The 21,844-nt window shown below is 39.2% G+C and overlaps 1 protein-coding gene across 1 annotated transcript in view; it reads right to left on the reverse strand.

Moving 5' to 3' along the window:
- Positions 1 to 14,867: 14,867 nt before the first annotated feature.
- The window catches only part of LOC145241468 (uncharacterized), a 74,715-nt gene continuing 67,738 nt past the window's right edge, over positions 14,868 to 21,844 (reverse strand). Inside the window, exon 6 of the mRNA XM_080104453.1 lies at positions 14,868 to 15,286. Within this exon, the coding sequence (XP_079960579.1) occupies positions 15,240 to 15,286 (47 nt within the window). The 3' untranslated portion in view covers positions 14,868 to 15,239. The remainder of the gene's footprint in view (positions 15,287 to 21,844) is intronic.

Consider the following 21,844-nt stretch of genomic DNA (forward strand, 5'->3'; position numbering starts at 1 on the left):
CAGTCTCGTAATACAGGGTATGCAGCCCTAATCAGGGTTCTCAAGGACCCGCTTTTTATTGAGCTAGGGGAATTTTCTCACCTTATGCAGTTGTAGTTGAACTTCACCTTTTATTTCACAGTTCAAGTCTTCTTTCAAAAGCATCTTGTAAGATTTTCTTCACGGAGGGCTTTTTCTCACCTCAATAGACGGTCACAAGGTATCGTTGGGCTTTCTATCGACGGTTCTCAGCTCAACTCCCTGAAAGAATTTTAGATAAAGCAGAGAGAAAATAAAAGAAAAGAAAGGAAGATCTTCAAGTCGTCTTAAGTTTCCCTGGATTTCAGCATCAGGGAGGTTTTCAGGTTGCGTCTCGTTTTCGTCAGCACCAGCAGCCGCGTTCTTCCAGAAACACAGGTTGTTTCGAACCAGGATCTCTTCCGCCATCCGTGCAATCAGCCTGGAGATGCTCATCGCCTCGCTTCTTCCTCCATTCATGCACCATACAACCATTAGCAGTAACTTACCTTACTAAGTGTTGCATACATATCTTCATAGTACACCTGTTTCTCCTTCCCATTCCCGTTCACAACACCTATGAATGACTGCAGGGCTTATGCAGGGTGGAGGCACTGCCATCGGTATCAGGTCACTCCCGGCCTGATCCAAAACCGAGGGCCACCCGACGATCATTACAACGGCACATGCCCCCTCCCCACCATCAGCCCATATTTACTATTCTTTTTTTTTTAATTAATATCTCCAGGTGCGAACATCATGCACCTGAGTTACTCGCAAGGGAAAAATCCATCTAAAAAAATAATAAATAACTTTTCGCGCACAATTGAGTGTACCACACTTCACTCAGTGATGTCAATAATTATTTCCTAGACCTTATTTCGCAAATTAAAAATCCTGCCTGACTGAGGCAAAATCTTAATTCTTCCAAAAGTCAATTTAATCGCTGGAATGAATGCTTCTAATTATTCCCAACTGGACTCAACTAAAATTTGTACATTTAAAAACGAAATCCTTCCAAACTGAGGTAACAAAAAATATTTAAAAAAAAAATCATTTTAACTCTCCAAAATTTCCAAAAGTCTAATTCTGGACCATCCATTTTATATGAAAAAAAATGTATCTTTCCGCTTGAGGAGAAAGAGAAGAGAAAAAGAAAGAGAGAAGGAAAAGAACAATTAGTTAAATTTTCAAGAAAACCCAATTCAATTCTTAAATTAATATCTCCACAACTTCTGTCAAGGAATTACTTTCAATTTCCCAAATCTAGGTACAATTATTACTCCCCCCCTTTTTTTTCTTTTTACTAGATCAACTCATATAAACTTGATATCATAGTTTCCCACTAGGAGGACTGCTCCCACTCCAAAATAAAAACGAAGTTGATCTGACTCAATTTTCAAAATAGGATGTCAACAGTTCTCTCCCCTTCTGGCCGGCGCTCCCCTTAATCTGTCTTTCAGAGGAGTTTCCTGGGTCCCTCTTGGTCTCAGTGTCAACCGTTACTTCAATACGGATAGAGGGATTTGGTCTTCTTCCTCCCAGGTTCCACTCGAACCCTCTGACAGAATTTCACTGCCCGCATTCGACCCCTCTCCAGGGTCGTCTCCAATGCCAATGCCAATGCCCTCTGTAGTCCTCAGTTTGGAAATCCGCCCAGATTGGCGCTGATTTCCAGCCTCTTGCAATCCCCGGGGGTCTGAGATCGCCATTTTATTAATCCGATTTCTCAGCGTTCTCATAACATCTACGTCGAGTTGAACAGGCTCCCCCTCCTCATTGGAGGTTTCCATTTTCAGGGGTGCAACCAAAGTGGCCTTACGTAGGCATCTCCCCGATCTCTGCAGAACGAGTTTGACATCATATTCCAATTCCGCCAACTTCAGATCATTGGCGTGTACCCTTTTTATTTTCCCAGCAACCTGATCCCAGATTATAAATAAAAGCGGGCCAGTCTGCTCCACTATTCGATAATAAGGAGTCCAACGCTTATCCAGCTTCCCTTCTCGAGTTTGTACCTTATAATACACAGAGTCCCCTACCTTGAATTCCACTTCCCTTCGATCCTTGTTCATTCGAGCGTTCCGCTTCTTCTGTGCTCGCTTAATACGGTTCCTTGCCTGGACAAATTTCTGATGTTGCTGTTCCAACAATATTTGGTGATGCTTCTCCCCCAAATACTTCCTACGCGGCCTTAAAAGAATATCAATCGGGAGCACGACATCCCTTCCAAACACTAATTCAAACGGTGAGAATTCCGATGTTTCATTCATTGTGAAACTCACTGCTGCTAAGGCTTGTGTGAGGAACTGATCCCATTCCGCTGGATTATCAGTCACAAGTTTACCCAGGATATCCACCAGCGTCTTGTGGAAGCGCTCGACCTTGGAGTTACTCTGGAGGTGATAAGGGGAGGTCAACACATGCTGGACACCAAGTTCGTCGAGTACCTCCTTCATAATTCTATTCACGTTTTCTGTGCCATTGTCGGTAACTAATTGTTCTGGGGACCCATACCTCGGATAAATCTCACCTAGGATTATACCGGCCACCGACTGGGCTGTCTTATCTGGCACGGCATAAGCCTCTGGCCAGTTAGTAAGCCAGTCCACTATGCTCACGATATATTGATTACCACGCTCTATCAATGGGTAGGGTCCGGAAATGTTCAAACTCACTTTTTGGAAAGGATACTGTGGAAATCTGTCTCCGCCAGTGGAGCAAGCAGGTGGTATCTACTGTGAGTCTGACATGTTACACATCTATTTACCCATTCTACAACATCCAGGACTTCTCTCCATAGGCGGGCTGGTACCACCATCTTTAATTCCATTTTTCCGCCTCGACCGGCAATATAATTCAGCCTATCATGCTGGAGGGTGTATTTTTGGGTTCGACCCTCCTTCACTCGAGCTCTCAATCCTGCTAATTCCTTATCTTCTTGACCGGCTTCAATTATTTCGACCCAATGTGGGTCGACTATAGGCTCAGCTTCAGCTATATCTGTCTCACTCCAATCCGGTCTCTCCTTTATGGTGTGGGAATTAATCACTCCCCCCTGAAAAGCCCTATCATCCACTTCCGGTTCTAATCGGATGTCTTCGGATTCCAGCTGCTCTGGAATCCGGGACAGGAGGTCTGCACAGGTATTCTCCTTACCTTGCAAGTATTCAATTTGGCACTGATAGCCGGACAGCTTGAGTGCCCACTGTTGGATCTTCTTGTTTGTCCAATCTGCCTCAAATAAATATTTCAACGGTTTTTGGTCAGTTTTTTCCACAAATTCAGCCCCACTCAAATAATAATTTAGCTTTTGTACTGCATATTCAGGGGTCCACTTATAATGGGCGTGCTTTTTTGTTAACGCTATTATGGGGGCGGCCAGTCGGCTAAATGCAGGTATAAATCAGCGATAATAGCCGATCATTCCAATGAACCCTCGCACTTGGCGCACGGTTTTCGGCTCAGGTAAAGACCTGATAACCTCCACCTTGTCTATGTCCGGTCTTATTCCAGCTTCATTGATCACAAACCCTAAATACTTGGTCTCCTTCTTAAGAAACTGACATTTGAGTAACTTTTTTTTAAGTTGGTGTTGGCGCAACCTCTCAAGTACCTCCGTCAAATGTGCAAAGTGCTCCTCAGGCGTTCGTGAGAAGATTAAAATATAGTCCATGTATGCCACTGCAAACCTCTCCAACCCCCGTAAAACTATCCACATCAATTACAGAGGCCAAAAGGCATAACTCTAAAATTAAACAGTCCTGTATGACATGCAAACGCCGCTTTCTCTTGATCCTCCCCATCGAGGACTACCTGCCAGTAACCTGATCTCAAGTCCAGTGTGGTAAATCATCTCACTTTACCCAACAAAGCCAGTATATCATCTATTAGGAGCAAAGGCATCGCTACGGGTTTGGTAATGGCATTCAGCTTCCGGAAATCCACACAAAATCTATGTCCCCCATCTTTCTTCACGATCACCATGGGGAAACTCCACGGCGAGGTGGAGTGTTCAATTGTTCCCGCCTCCAACATCTCATACCCCGCTTCCTCCACAATTTTTCTTTTATGAATCAGGGTTCGGTAGGGTTTCAACCGCACAGGTGGGTGATCTACTATATCAATCTTCATTGTCACTGTGTCTGTGCATCCCAATTCCCGATCGTTGGAAGCGATAATATCTCGATTGCACTCTAACAGTCTTATTACCTCCCTTTAGTACTCAGGCAGGGCTATCACTTCCTCTGTCTTTATTCTGGGTGATTCACACCGATTCCTTGTCTCCTCTCTATCCCAGGTCCCTATACTTTGAAATCTCTTAACAGGGCAGGCTGTCCCCACCTGGGTTCCACATTTAACCCGTACCGTCTTACAGGAATTATTTGTTAACAGCACCGGGAAGCTCTCAGGTCCACTCACTATAGCATCACTAATCGCCACCTCAACATTCCCGTCTCCCTCTTCTACTAGGGAGGTCACCTGGTATCCATCAGGACTACCCCTCCTTCGTCCTTGGATCTCTCCTGTTGTGGACACTATTGTTCGGGGAGGAATTTCCGTATCCTCTGAGGTTATCACCGGAAGATCCTTTAGCTGCCTTTGGCCACTCAGGGGAATACCTTTCCCGCCCGACCGCAGGGTCGGTGGAGCAAAGGTGACAACTGCTCCCATTCCTTCTAACCAATCATATCTCAATATTAATTCTTCACATAAATCGGGCGACACGTAAGCCTGTAATTGCCCCCTTATCCCCTCTACCTCATAGGGGAGCCTGGTCAGTCCTTCCAAGCATAGTTGGCGCTGGTCAGCCTGTGTCAATTCCAGGTCAACCGTACATAAATGTCCTCTGCCAGCCATCTTCCGATAAGTACTGGACCTAATCAGTGTCACCGAGGCGCCCGTATCAATCAGGGCTGCCACCTTCATGACCCCCACCACCATCTCGCATCTAAGCTCTCGACACTCCTTCAATATACAGCGGACTTCCACCCGCTTTAACCTTTTTCCTTTTCCTGAGTTATCCTTAGGCAGCGGCTTTTTGCTCAGCTTCTGCATCAAGGAGTCTCCCCTTTTTCGGGAACTCTCTCCGCGTATGGCCTGGCTCCCGACAATGCCAACATTTCCTCTTCGGGCAGCCTCGTGCCATATGACCGAACTGACCACAGGTCCAGCATCTCAGGCGCTCCCTCGCGCTTCGGCTAGCCTGGGTTCCTGGTCTATAAGGGTCACCAGGTCGCAACCCTGTTGGTCTCTTTCCCGAGCCACTCCTGGGCAGGCGGGAGGCGATCTCCACTCTGACCACCTGACCTGTTATTCTTTTGTCTGGTGGGACAGGGGGTGGTCTACCTTTAGCTTTTCTTCTTCCCAACCTATGGTCCGCCGCATCCGTACACTGACTAGCCACATGGCTATAATGACCCCGTCTCTCACGCATCAGGTCATTCTCTACCCTCATTCCTTTCCATCTATAGGTAAAACAGGCCATTCCTCTCCCTCTCTGTGGGGGCATAGGGGCTCCCTGGCATTCCATCCTTCTCTGATACCTGTTGGGGCCCCCTCCTCCCTGAAGGGGAGTCTTCTTGACCCGCCTCGGTCGATACTCTCGATTAGGACTACATCTCCTCGCATCATTTTCCTGTAACCGGGGGCAACGAATTCGTGCCCATACCTGCTCCTTAGTCCGGGCCAATTAACTGCTTCCTGCAGTCCGGACGGTCCATCCTTCATGACATCGGCTCGGACATCTCTATCCCTTAAAGCGTCTTCAAATATAGCAGCGAATAACGTCTGCACTGTTTCAGTTTCTCTCAGCTTCTCATCCGAAAAAGCCCTTCCAGCCCAAACAGATATCCGGTCGCCGAGGTCAGCTATGCTTTCTCTGGATTGTTGTCGGATCTGAATCATTTTTCTCATTGCGTCAAGGGGACTCCGTTCTCCGGAATACTGCCCTTCTAAAGCTGCTCGTAATTGCTCCCATTTCAACTGAGGATTATCAGTTATCTGTTAGCAAATAAACCTCGAGGCTGATCCCGACGTGTGTTCACATGCCAGCAAAATTACCTCCCTGTCTGTAAGATCATAAACTGGTCAAAAGAGAATGTATCCAGTTATCCAATTCACCCGGATATCCTCTAAATTCGGGAGATTCCAACCTCCCCAACAGAGCTAGAGAAATTTCCGCCGCGTTCTGCTGTTCCCTGAGAAAACTTTCTGATTGGCCACGCCCCATAACTAACTAATTCAACCAGGGCTTCCGCCTCCCATATATTCTGATCGGTGTCAACCTCTCCCTTCTGCAGGAGCGATTCACTCTTGACGGTATCAATCGACATTCTCACAATTCATCCAGCTATCCCCTCAATATTGATTACTGCTCTACGCCCAACTGATCGTTTAAACAACAACAACAACAACAACAACAACAACAACAAATAAGAACTTCCTCTTAAGACTTTAACTCAATATCAACAACAAAAGAATAATAATAAAAAAACAATTAGACAATCACAAAAAAACCCTCAAGCAAAAGCAATAAAAACTTTTTCCACTTTCTCTTCCTCCCCCCTCTCTCAAGCCTTTTAATTCAGCAAAAAAAATATATAACTCAATCCCGGAAAGGAAAAGTTCACGCAACAGCGATTGGTCCGTTTTTTTAAACAACTTTCGCTTGTACCCGCAAAATCACCCCTTCCTTTCATTAATTCACTGATATTACTACTATGAGGTTGGAAGCACACATGACTATTTAATTTCACAGCGACAGCCAAATCACGCTATCTTACAACCTCTATCTCTATCTCTCTCTCTATGACCCTTCTCACACTCTCTCTAGGCCAAATTGCACAGACAACAGAAAGAAAAAAGGTTCGCTTACTTGCCTTTCTTGTTCTCCTCTTCCTCTCTGTCTATCTATCGCTCTCTCTTGTCGCTTCGCGGTTCGCACTTGTTGAAGGCTGTCAAAAGTGTCTTTTTCCTTTCTTCTCTCTGTTTTCCTTTTCTTTTTCAAGCTGTTCAACCGTTTTTTTTTAACCGGCGTTTCGTTTTCTCTCTCTGTTTTCTTCTTTTTTTTTTTTTAAATGTTCAAACGTTTTTTTTCAAAACAAAATGTTCTTTTCACGCGTGCGAATTCTTTTTCTGGTTCAAAGTCTTTCTTCAGGCGCTGTTTTTTTTTTCGGGCGTCTCTTTATCGGTTTTCTTTTCTGTCTCTCCTTCCTCTGTTTTCAAAAGTCCCCGTCTGTCTGTCTGTTTATTTCTTAGTACGTCTCTTCTTCTGCCACCGATAATGTAGGATTATAACGCAATCCCAACACCGTTTTTTTTTCGTGGCAACCCAAGGTCAAATCCTGGTCAAACGGCGATCAATTGTAACACCTCACTCGAGATAAGGTGGTTAGGACTCTTATTTCTCTAGAATTCTCGGCACGTGTCGTCTAGACTCATCGGAGGTTGTTACATAAATCTGGTATGCTGAAAGCGAATATCGAAGCAGCAGGCAGGAAGAAAGACAAACAATCGTAGTCTATTTACAGAAGCTTAATTTTCAGAAAATTATGTACAAGAATGTTTTTACAATTCTCATTCAATTCGTCGTAAGTTTTTCCAAAGTCTCAAATCTCTTCACAGACAGCGACAGACGGATGGATGAGGTGGGGAAGGGGGACCCTCTCCAGGGAACGGCGGGTTTATGCGACATGTTCTCCCCGAATTCAACAAGCAATCTGTTTAATTTTAGAGCGCATCGACCCGATGTGGGTGGGGTGGAAGTCTCCCCAGCCACTCAAATCACGCTAAGCCCCAACGATCTGAGACCCCATTCAAGACTAAAAATCACATAACATCGACGTCATCAACCATCACTCAGCCAGTACAGTATGTTCATCTAACATCCTCGCATTTCATGTTGTTGAGTTTTTCCCAAATAACAAAATATCTGACTTAAATTCTTTCCCAAAGCTGTACTCACAACTGCACATTTCCTTTTCAGTTTTTCCACTTTTCACCTTGTACGTTATATATGCTATTATTTTATTTCCATCATATTTGTTTGAAACACGTGTTCAATTGTTAACATTAATATTTCTAGAAACGATACACATGCAAAGAAATATTGTTGCGCCGCCAAATGGAAAACTTTTCACTAAGTGACCCCCTCCCCTAAATCAGCCCACCCACTACCTACTGAATAGATAGCATCTTGGTACCACAAATGCCATTCGACCAGCGGGGCCAAGGATAACGGCCACTGTGTTTTTAGCCTCGAGTGTCGAAGAAAAAAAACAAAGCTAAGTAAAATTGTTAACTGTTTCGCATGTAATTAAAGCAAATATTCTTTACATTTCCAGGCATATTGTAACGGATAATTTTTCTCCACTTAAATAGACCATTTCGCAGTTTACAATCCCATCTCACTTAAATAATAAGTCAATGCTATAGTAAAGACAAACTCGGTAAAAAAAGAAGAAGAAATTATGCTAATTTATTTAGAGGACATGAAAACTTTATTTAAGTCCGATACTCAATATAATCAGTCATGGAAAGGCAAATTATTTTTTTTTTTTATAAGAAAAAAAAATAACGTTAATAAGATATCAGTGACCCCCTCCCCTTCCTTGTACACTGCCATTTCCTTTCCGGACACCTGTTCCGAACCTATGCTCTTGATCCATCATTTCATCAAAATACGAAGATGAGGGGCTCCTATGTCTTACACAACAATTTATCAGTCTGTACAATTGTCTATAAATTGATATCATCAAAAATTAGATAAGCTGTTTTAAATTTCTTCTCTTGACAAAATTGCCAACCGAAATACAAACGGATTTTCCTTTACGATAGAGGATAGAACTGAAGCAGTATACTTGATATGTACAATATGTGCATACTAAACTAAACCACCTTTGCTAACTATATATAATCGCCTATACTGAATCCTCATCAGCTCACAACTTTCTGTATCCCCAGACTCTTAATTTCTCAAATCTTATATCACCAAGACATCGTTCTGAATATATACAAGAATTCTCCTGAGCAGTTCAACATCCAGTGATCATATATCTAATTCTCATGAAATTCCTTATATCACTCTGAATATTACCTTAAATTTTCATTCTATCCCTAAGCTAAGTAGAACCCAGTTGCAATATTAGAAGTGCTTCGTCCCTGACCTAGACTACGGACTTGTACAATAAACGATGAAACTATTGTACCTAAAATTCCTCTCAAAACTGCAAAATACCGCTGCTTGTATACTAAGTACATCCTATAGATACTTTACCTCCAAGATGACTGCCTTGTCTGTTTTGCATGACAAACCTTTTTATTTTATACTTAAATTCTCTTTCTCCTGATCACTAACAAAGCAAACTGCTCTATTTCCCAAGTTGCCACTAAACCTAATCCGTTTCACGTAACTTAGAGGGGTCCTTGCCCTCCGCCCTTGACCCTAACAGACTCGTAAATCGATACCCATTAACACCTAAAAATTTTCTAGGCATGCTCCTGATTATAACTCCTAACCCATAACCAAGCTTCTAAGTAAATACTTACTAGCCATAGTCCTATACATAGACTTAAAGTAATCTATAATGAACAGCAACCATTGATATCTCTTTGTTAAGAGGTAGTATTGCAATGATTATTACACAAACTAAACCGGTGCTCATTGAAATACAAACTTCCGGATATTAAGAGAAAGGCGAAGTCATCCTCCTTCGTTGTAGTCTAAAGGCAACTTACTCAAATTGTCTAAAATTCCATGCATTCGTATACAATACTACTTATCCATCCATCTATATTTAACTATACTTACAGAATATGCAATAACCTATATCTATCAGGTATAACTGTACTCCATATCAAATGTTCTCTTGTATCTATACTGAGCATATCTTATCTTTCAGTCTTACTAAATATTCGATTTGGGCACCAAATCAGAATTTCTAATAGCAAGTAAATCATACTGTAACACTTTATCCTAATCCTAAACCTACTAAACCATATCTAACCATACATTCCTAAACCTACTAAACCATATCTAACCATACATTCCTAAACCTACTAAACCATATCCAACCATACATTCCTAAACTTATAAAACTATATCTAACCATACATTAACTCGTCTCTCTCAATCCAATACTGTAGCAAATTTAGCTGCTTCCACTGCATGAATTTTTACCTATACCCCCTCCCAGTAAAAATGGAAATGGAAAGCATAGTAATGTCCTTTTTTAACCACGTTTGAGGAGTGAAAATTTTCTGTAGAAGTTAACCTAAATACCCGATTTTTTCAGGAGATATAAACCTAAATAACCAATAAATATTAACTACTCATGCGGGGTCGCAGAAATACCTGGATTAGGACCCAGGCGTGGGGCGAACCCCCTAGGAGCTGATGGACCCGTAGGGCTTCCCAGGTCATCCGTCTAGGAGAAGGAAAACTCTGAAACTAAACCTAGGGGAGGGAGGCCTCTTCAGTCCTGGAAGACAACCTTCCTAGAGCTGGTGACTCAAACAAATCACTGGTTGGCAAACCTACACTGCTTAAGGAGGAGATAGGCTCTGTCTATCGCCCGGCTTCCATACTCCTTCTTTGCCTATTGGCCAGGCGTAGAGGTACTATCACAGGGACTCGTCTGAATCACCCAGTGGTTGACCGTGTTTCCTGACTAGGGCAATGAACGCCGTTTTTCCCCGCTCCCGCCACATCCCATCTCCCTAAACTGGACACAGTGGGGTGCTTCAGTGCCATATATGTCGGTGCAGTTGGACTGGGCTGGCTTTGCCTAATGGATTGAGGGTACCGGATTGACAGTTCCTGGCTGCTGTTTTCGACTGATAGTACAGGAACCCTAACTCTTTGGTAGCGCTTAGAGCGGCTGCTCCATCAACAGTTGTAAAATATCGGGATGTTTGTAGTGCCATGTCGCGCATGGAAAGGGACCCTGCACTCATCCCCGGTGGGCATTCCTGAGGCCACAATCCTGTGGGTGAGGACAGCTGATGGTCTACGTGTATTGCATGTCTGGTATTCTGCACAACTACTTGTCCAGCGCCCCCTCACTCACTTACCCTAACTGACACTTTTAAATAAAATAAAATGAAATGACAGCCCAAGCAAAAGTTACGTTTAAACCAGGACCAAACTCAAAGAAAACCAACCTGCCTCCTCCCTTGAGGCTTGCATTTACTAATATCCGCGGGCTTAGAACTAACTTATATGATGTTGAGTCATTTCTCCTTGTAAACACCCCGGATATCTTAGCATTAAGTTAAACTAACCTTCACTCCTCCATTCCCTCTAACCACTTTAACATGCCTGATTAATCTCCCACTCTACCGTAAGGACTCTGACAGACATATGCATGGGCTTGGAGTCTATATTCGTAACACCCTCGCCCTGACTAGAGAAATGAAACTAGAATCAGCGGACCAGGCCTTTATGGGCTTCAGACTAAATATGCAACACAATATTAGCTACTTGTATTTTCTCTACCGCTCTCCCTCAAACCAAGACTGTACCCTAATAAACAAAGTCTCAGACAGCATAGATATAGCACTCTCCCTCGATACTAGCGCACAAATACATGTATTTGGTGACTTCAATGTCCACCACAGTAACTGACTAGGATTCTCAAATCACACAGACGTAGCTGGTAGCGCAACTCATAGCTTCTCTATATCTCATTCCCTATCTCAGTTGGTTACATTTCTGACACGTTTCCCAGACCAGCAAGATCAACATGTTTCACTTCTAGATCTCTTTCTGACAACAGTTCCCAATGATTGTACAACAAATGCCCACAGCCCACTCGGGAATGCTGATCACGCTGTGATAATGGTAGAAATCAGCCTAAATTCTCGCCCTAAAACTGAAGAACCACTACTCAAAACAACGAGGTATTACAAAAAGGCTGATTGGGAAGCCATCAGGGAGCTCATCAGAGATGCCCCATGGCAAAATATCTTTACTCTTCCAGCGGGACAGTGTGCAAATGAGACCACTGAATGGTTCAAAAATGCAATCGAACCACATGTTCCCGCATGGAAATTCTATAGCAAGCCCCAATCTCCCCAATGGTTTACTTCTGCTTGTGCAGCTGCCATTTGTCAAAGGCAGCATGCATTCCGCAGATTCAACCGACATAAGTCCAGCTCAAATAAACAGAAGTTTATAGAAGCTAGAAATAATTGTAAGAGAGTGATAGAGACAGCTAAGACAGATTACTCCGAAACCACCAGAAAACGCATCGAAGCACAGAAATTAGGAACCCGGGATTTTTGGAAAATCTACAACAGCGTAGTTAATAATGGACAGTCAACTATTCCCCCACTATCAAACAATCATGAGGTTGCTTGCACGGCAACTGACAAGGCTAATCTGCTTGCCAGTCAGTTTGCCTCAAACTCCACACTGAACTCGGTACACCACTCACTCCCTGATTTTCCTCTGCGAGCAGACGCCACACTAGACGATTTGAAAATGACCCCTTCTCGGGTACATGCTATTATAAAAAACCTAGACACCTCAAAAGCATGTGGACCAGATCTCATCCCGGCTGTGCTATTAAAAAAATGCTCTGCCGAGGTTGCTCCAGTTCTGTCCAAACTTTACAATAAATGCCTTAACGAATCTTGCTTTCCCGATTGCTGGAAAACCGCCTCTGTGGTACCAGTCTTCAAGAATTCTGGCAAAAGAACTGACCCACTAAATTATCGCCCCATTAGCCTCCTCCCGCTTTTCGCCAACATATTTGAGTCCTTAGTTAATCAAGCCCTAGTCCAGCACTTAACAGCTGCTAAACTCCTGACTGACAAACAATATGGATTCAGGCAAGCCCGTTCAACAGCAGATACCTTAACTGTAGTTTCTGAACGTATATACCATTCATTGGACAAAACAGGGGAGGGTAGAGCGGTAGCCCTTGATATATCTAAGGCTTTTGACAGGGTATTGTACGATGGTCTTCTAAGGAAAATTAGATCATATGGAATCACTGGAAGAATTCATAATGTAATTAAATCCTTCTTAAGTAATAGAAAAATCAAAGTTGTCCTCGACGGTCGTACATCTAAACAATATGACATAAATGCGGGAGTACCTCAGGGGTCTATCCTTGGACCTCTATTATTCCTGATATTCATAAATGACCTCCCTGATAAAATTGTTTCGGAGATGGGTATATTTGCCGATGACACCACTCTCTATAACAGATATGAGGGGAAAACAAATGAACAAATATCCAAGGAAATAACAGAAACATTAGAGGATGACCTCCAATCCGTAGTGGAATGGGGACAAAAATGGATGGTCACATTCAATGCTGCTAAGACTAAGCTTGTTTCCTTCAATAACTACAATAAACCTTCTCTACCACCAATAGCAATGGCCAAGAACACATTGCCTGAAAGTACTTCTTTTAAACTCCTCGGCCTAACGTTTACAGGGAATATGAACTGGAATAGATACATTGAGAGAATTGCCAAGGCTGCTGCAAGGAAGGTTGGCTCCCTCTACCGTGCTAGAAAACTACTTACGCCTGACAGTATCCTATACTTCTATCAGGCCACCATTCGCCCATGTATGGAGTACTGTTGTCACATCTGGGCTGGTGCATCTGCTGCTTGTCTCTCGCTCCTGGACAGGGTTCAAAAGAGAGTCGCCAACCTGATAGGTCCTGAACTGTCATCTAGGCTTCAGCCTCTGTCCCATCGACGAGATGTTGCATCCCTCTGCCTGTTCTACAAATACTTTAATGGTGAATGCTCTGATGAACTGCAAACACTTGTACCTCCCCGACGTAACTACCCCCGACAAACCCGACAAGCTACTAAGTCTCATCCCTTTACAATAGAGATCCCTAGGTGCAAGAAAGCCTTTTACTCCAATAGTTTCTTCCCCAGAACTGCGGGTCTTTGGAACTCCCTTCCGAGATTCTGCTTTCCTAACTGCACTGATATGCAGAAGTTCAAGTGTAATGTTAACAAATATCTTTCTACTTATCTCCCTTTATAATGACCCCGCTAATTAAGTCCCTAATAGTAGCCCCCTGCTTCAAAGTGGCACTGTGCCTTGTTTGGGGTGAAAATTGAAAAAAAAAAAAAAAAAATCTCAGGTCTTCGACCCCCCAACCCCCCCCAAATATATCCATTTTGACAGTGAATAAATATATATATATATATATATATATATATATATATATATATATACATATATATATCTTCTCTACCTTACATCCTTGGGTTATCCGGCGTCACCCGGGCATAAAAGCTACTTCAGCGTAGTTCTAACGCGCCTCAATGGGGGATTACGTTATATTAATATATATATATATATATATATATATATATATATATATATATATATATATATACATATATATAACATATATATATACATAGTATATAGTGTATACATATGTATGTATATATAGCACATAAGCATGAAGAGTCCTAGAGTGGATTAAACACAGTATATTCAGTGTAGTTTAATCGCCATATATATTTTATAACTTACTATATATATATATATATATATATATACATATATATATATATATATATACATATATATATATATATATATATAGCAGTACATTTAAGTCAAGAGCGATATATATCTCTCTCTCTATATATATATGTGTGTGTATGTATACATACATATATATATATATATATATATATATATATATAATGTAGATGTAAATTCATAAATAACTTCGAATAACTAACGAATCTTATGAAATATTAAAAATATTACATTATTCTTCATTAATATGTATAGTTTTCTTGTAGGGTTATTGTGGTTTCATGACCAAACCGATTTATAATGTTAAATATGAAAAGCGAATAAATTATTTTCACAAGAGATTATTGAATTTATTTTTATTATCGAATCTATGATGTCATTTGTTTGTTTTTTGTTTGCATGATTTATAAACATTTTGATATACATATTTAATATAGATATCAGAGAACATTTACTGTCCAAAAAACATTAAATCGTTTGCATTTACTCTCATTTTGAAATTATTCAAAGTTATTGAATTCTTGCTGTTACGACAAAATTTAAACGTATTACATCCTCACAATACAATATTAATATCAGCTTTATATTTCTTTGAAAAATCTCATCAGGAAACTTTTGTTTTCTCTCGCTTCGTTTCCAAATGTCACATCAGGATAAAAGAGAGAGCGAGATAGACATCATCAACAATGGTTCATTTTGTTCCCAACTGTATTTACGCAAATGTAACAAAGATCGTCATATCATCCGAATTTAACGAATCTGAAAAAAATTAAAAATAAAAATATAAATTGACGAATTTCTAAGTGAAAGATTCAATTTTCTGTATACTGTAACAATACTCACTTTCATGTAAATATATAGAATTTTATGTAAAATACACCAATAATCAATTTATTATAAAATATAATTATATTGCATTTCATATTAATTCTAACAATAATTAATTTTACCTTAATTATAACAATATTTAATTTAAAGTTCAATATGAAAATACACGCTTTTATATGAAATATAACAATGTTCAATTTTATCTTAAATATGATAATATTTAATTTAATGTGAAATATTATAATACTCAATTTCATATAAAATATAACAATATATAATTCCATAGACCATAACCGTGGCCGGAAACTTCGTTGAGCTATGCCTTCAAGCGTTGAACCGTCCGGATTTGCATTTTGAGGGTGTTATCAATACTGTTGTTGTTATAACTTGGATCAGTAGAGAGCATGGGTTGTACAGTGACGCATCTCTGATCTCGCTCGTATAGCATTGTGTCACTTTCAGACAAGATAGAAGTCTTCTATCGCTCTTGGGATTTGTAAACAACTGGTCAATCAGATGGTCTGCAACAAAAAAGAAAACCGGTTTTCATCAAACGAAAATGGAATCATGTCGTCTTTTCTAGCGCGACAATTTTATCGTTCCACGCTGTATAATATTATTCAATTTTGTGTAAAGTATAATCATATTTAATTTCATATGAAAAGTATTTAATTCTATGTCAGATATAACATTATATTTCACATGAAATATAACAATACTCAATTTCATATGAAACAACAATATTTAATTTTATGTTCAATAAAGCAATATTGAATTTCATATGTAATATAACAATATTTGTCTTAGTGTTGAATATAACAGTATTTCATTAAATATGAAATAAAAAAATATTCTATTTCATATGAAATATAACCTTATTTAATGTAATATGAAATATTACAATATTTATTGTCATTTAAAATATAACAATATTTAATTTCACATGAAATTTAACAATATTCAGTTTCATATAAAATATAACAATATTTAATTAACATGGTCAATATAATATACGGCATAATCACGTTTACACCCAAGTTCTTGATAGATAACCGAAGTTTAGCAACGTTGATACTGGTCAATACTAAAATTGATGACCATTTGGGAATTACAGATGTTGTATGTGCTCTCTGCTTATCTAAGTATTGTTTCCAGTCGTCCTGAAAATTTTGGCAATATGCTCAAGCAGTGTCGATTGAGGAGGAGTCCGGTAAGAGGTTGTGCAACCCTTGCATCACAATTATGCACACAGATGTCCATACAGCGGATAAATATTGTTTCTTGAGACAAAACGGAGAAATCCATCGTCTTTTTCGGTCGACGCAATGAAATATGGCAATATTTTATTTCATATGAATGTTTAATTTCATATCAATGTTAAATAAAATATAAAATATTACAATTTTTAATTACATGTTAAATATAACAATATTTGATTGTATACGAGATAAAGCAATATTTAATTTCATGTTAAACATAACAATATTTAATTTCCTGTTGCATATAACAAAATTTAATTTTGTGTTACATATAAAAACATTTAATTACGTGTTAAATATAATAAAATTTTATTTTATGTCAAATATAAAAATAGTTAATTTTATGTTAACTATAAAAATATTTAATTCAATGTTAATATAAAATTATTTAATTTATATCAAACACAAAATATTTAACTTTATCTTAAATATAACAATTTTTATTTTATGTTAAATATTACAATATTTAATTTAATATGAAATTAAAGAATATATCGTTTCATATTAATATAACAATATGAAATTTTATATGAAATATAACAATATCCAATGTTATGTGCATCTTACTGTATTTACCTTTATAATAAATATAACAAAATTTGTTTCATATGAAATTGAACAATATTCTATTTCATATGTAAATAATATCTAATTTCATGTTAAGCATAACAATATTTAATTTCACATGTTAAATATGACAATATTCAAGTTCATATGAAATGCAATAATATTTAATTTTATCTTAAATATAACAATATTTAATTTCGCACGTAATATAGCATTATTTAATTTCATATGATATATAACACTGTTTGATTTCATATAAAACAAAACAATATTTAATTTTATATGATATATAACACTGTTTGATTTCATATAAAATAAAACAATATTTAATTTCACCTGACAAATTACAATATTTAATTTTATATAAAATATAGCAATATTTAATTTCACGTGACAAATTACAATATTTAATTTTATATAAAATATAGCAATATTTAATTTCCCGTGACAAATTACAATATTTAATTTTATATAAAATATAGCAATATTTAATTTCCCGTGACAAATTGCAATATTTAATTTTATATAAAATATAGCAATATTTAATTTCACGTGACAAATTGCAATATTTAATTTTATATAAAATATAGCAATATTTAATTTCACGTGACAAATTACAATATTTAATTTTATATAAAATATAGCAATATTTAATTTCACACTAAACAATATTTAATTTTATATGATATATAACACTGTTTGATTTCATATGAAAGAAAACAATATTTAATTTCTACGCGACAAATTACAATATTTAATTTTATATAAAATATAGCAATAGTTTATTTCATGTTAAATGTAACAATATATTATTTCACACTAAACATAAGAATATTTTATCCTCTATAAAATATATTTTATTTCATGTTAATTATAACAATATTTATTTTATAGAAAATATGAGAAGATTCAATGTCATATGAAATATAAAATAGTTAATTACATGTGACATATATAACAATATAAATTTCCTGTGAAATATAGTAATATTCAGTTTTATATGATCCATAACAATAATTAATTTTGTGTATAATATAATATTCATTTTCATTTAATATTTTTTTTTTACACAGTGATCACCACTTATCAAGGCCACGAAGCCACTCAGGGATAAGGGTTATTGCAAGTACGTACATTACGTTAGTGTGGAGATTTGATGAAGTGTTTACTTAAGGGGACGGTTCATTAGGAATTTGTTAACGTTGGACTTGAACAAATCCAAGTTGTAGTCAGGTGGGAAGCAGGCTGACAGAACAGAGTTCCACAGGCGTGCAGTTCTAAGAAAGAAGCTTTGTTCATGGAATCCACGTTTTGATTTAGGCACAGATAAAGAGTGGGGGAAATTTTTCAAAGTGGATTCGGCTAGACGGGTGTTTTTCGTGAAAGATTGGCGAGGGGGTACCAGAGATTGGAGTTCAGACGAGCACCTGCCATGGAAATAACGATAAAACAAGGATAGGCTCGCAACGTCTCTTCTGTGGGAGAGAGGTTGCAGGGTAGAGAAAAGGGCATCCCCTACTAAGCCACGAAGTCTATTTTGTACTCTGTCAAGGCAGGACAGGCTGTTTTTAGCAGCTCCTGCCCAGATATGGCAACAGTATTCCATCCTTGGGCGTACTTGGCTTTTATATAGATAGAGAATTGCATCAGTAGTGAGATATCTTCTGGAGTGGTAGAAGGATCCCACCATCTTTTCAGCGACCTTGGCAACAGACTTGATGTACATGTTCCATTTCAGATCAGGAGTAAAGGTCAAACCCAGAAGCTTGTCAAAACACGGGGCCTCTCTCAGACGAGAGCCATCCATCCCAATTGTTGCCAGATGGGGATCATAGCGTTGGTGATGTAAGGATAGGAGTTTGGTTTTAGATGCATTAAAGGTAACCAGCCACCTCTTCCCCCACTGAACCACGCACTTGAGATCAGAGGAGAGAGAATCAGAGAGAACTTTGTCATTTACAGCCTTTGATGTGTTGCCGTAGATGGTCATGTCATCAGCATAGATATCAACGAATGATTTAAGTATATGTTTAGGGAGGTCATTGATGTAGATCAGGAAGAGAGTTGGGCCCAGGATTGACCCCTGAGGGACTCCAGCATTAATACTGCAGGCCTCTGATTTTTATCCATCGACCACTACTCTTATGAGCCTATTGGAGAGAAATGATTTAATGATTGAGAAAACATTTCCAGTTATACCGTAGCTGGAAATCTTGTGAAGTAGACCCTTATTCCATACCTTGTCGAAGGCTTTTGATATGTCAAGAGCAATTGCCCTAGAAAGGAAGCCTTTATCAAGAGATTCACTAATCCTGTGAGATATAACCGTCAGCACATTGACTATTTCTCTATTTAATATGGATTCCAGCAACTTACTCATTACACACAGGAGACTTATAGGTCTGTACTGAGAGGGAGATGACTTATCACCTGAATTCTTAAATACAGGGCAAACTGATGAGGTCTTCCAGGGAGTCGGAAAGCACTTCTCCTTAAGGCAACGCTTAAACAGTTTCGTAAGTATGGGCGCAAGTTCTGGTTGAAGCTTTTTTAACACTATAATTGGGATGCCGTCAGGGCCAGTTGCTTTACTGGAATCAAAGTTCTTGATTAGCTTGGCGACCTCATGCACGGATATTTGTATGTTACCTAGCTTGTTCTGTGTTATAGGAGGAAATATGGGGAGTTGATGGCGTTCGTCGCATAGGGTAGAATTAGCTGCAAAGTTCTTTGCAAATAGTTTGGCCTTGTCTGACGCTGACGAGATAACTTCTGGTCCATTGATAATGGTTGGGATAGAACGTACACTTCTGTTCAAGATCCTATTTGTTATTTGCCAAAACTGGTGGGAACCAAGCCGCTGATCAACTACCTTGGATTTAACAGACTGGGCATATAGCTCTCTTGCATTTTTTATTACTCTTTTACAGTGGTTGCTGGCAGTCCTGAAAGCAGCTTTAGTATCAGTGCATCTATTACGTTGGTAGCTATGGAAAAGTGATTTCTGTGCGCGATAGCAGCAGCACATTCAGGGGAGAACCATGGCTGGCTGTTAGGTTTTTGTTGGAATTTTTTGGATCGTATGAATTGGTCTATGCCTACAATTAACCATTCGGTCAGATATGATACTATAGAGGACACTTCCTTTTTAAACATGGAGTGTAGAGGTAAATCAGATATGAATGTATGGAAGCTATGCCAGTCAGCCTTAGAGTATCGGTATACAGTACGGTGGAGGGGTACGTCTGGGGACTTCTTACATTTCGTTTTTATCTTAACTGATACGACGGAGTGGTTGGAGGATCCTAGAGGAGAATGAACGGAACATGAACATAGCTCAGGGGAAGTTGAGAGAAAAATGTCTAGGAGGCTTGCATAATGACCGGGTGTATCGGGCACACGTGTCGGTTCGTGAACAATCTGAGTGAGGTCATAAGCAATGGCAAAATCATGACAAAACCTCCTCTCATCGTCTGTCTTATTTGAATGGGTCAGCCATTCCACGTTATGGACGTTGAAGTCACCACAGATGTGAATGTTAGCCGAGGGATGTGCAGACAGGATGTGGTCTATTTTCTCAGATATGCTCTTAAAGATAGTAACTCCGCTGTTGTGGGGCCGATAGAGGGCAAATATAAATGCGGTGGTGTTAGCAAGTGCAACCCGGAAGCACATATAGGGTAAGTTCGGATCTTCTCTAGAGATATCCCTGCCACACGGGAAGCCAACTTTAATGTAGGCACATATTCCATGCCCATGTCGATCTTGGGGGTCAGATTTAGCTGTTAAATTAGAGTATCCATTAATTATGAACTCATCTAGGGAAGTGGTCGGCCCTATTCCAGTTTCGCTTAGAAATAATATGTTCCGTTTCGTCTCCTGTAATTGGGTTTTAACCTCTGGAAGGTTGGAACGTAGACCCCTGATGTTGGAGAAGGAGACCTGGTAGTAGGGGTCTACGTTGGAAGATGGGGTTCTAGGTTTATTTGAGTTTTTTGTTGTGGAGGTATTTCATGTTGAGGTTTTGGGATTTGTGGAATAGGTCGGCATATTTAGTTAGAGCAGTACAGAGAGGGAAAGGAAGAGAGAAAAAGACAGGAATTTTATTTTTTTTGTAGCACACGAAAAGGTAAAGCCGTAACAATTACCCACTAGTATGGCATCGAGAGGCCCCACCAGAGACTACTGCATGGTCCAGATCCACTCACCAAATGGCAATACAGCAGTCCCAGTACTTTGCGCCTGCTGATAGGACAGCCTCCTTAGTGGTTAATCCAATGTTCGAGTCCCTGACTATAAGGCGGATAACGTCAGCTCAGACAAAACGTTTACCTCCAGCACCCTTACTAGTGATATGGCCACAAGAACAGACATAGAGACAGAAAAATTTCCGACATCTCAGACTACTGTTCACCAAGTACTACCAACCTTTAAGCAGCTTTTTCTTCACACTTTGTCAGAAAAATCACTCATTGAATGAGGACTGAGCGACAAAAAAGTTATTAATATTTAATTTAATGAGATTTATTACATTATCCACTTTCATGTAAAAGTTCACAATATTAAATTTTCTGTGAAATATCACATTTTATTTTATAAGAAATATATAAATACTCAATTATCACAAAAATGTTTACAATTCTCATTTATTTAACAAATAAAA

The sequence above is a fragment of the Euprymna scolopes genome, chromosome 2 (genome assembly GCF_053919585.1).
Source record: "Euprymna scolopes isolate OS-2025 chromosome 2, ASM5391958v1, whole genome shotgun sequence".
NCBI lineage: Eukaryota > Metazoa > Mollusca > Cephalopoda > Sepiida > Sepiolidae > Euprymna > Euprymna scolopes.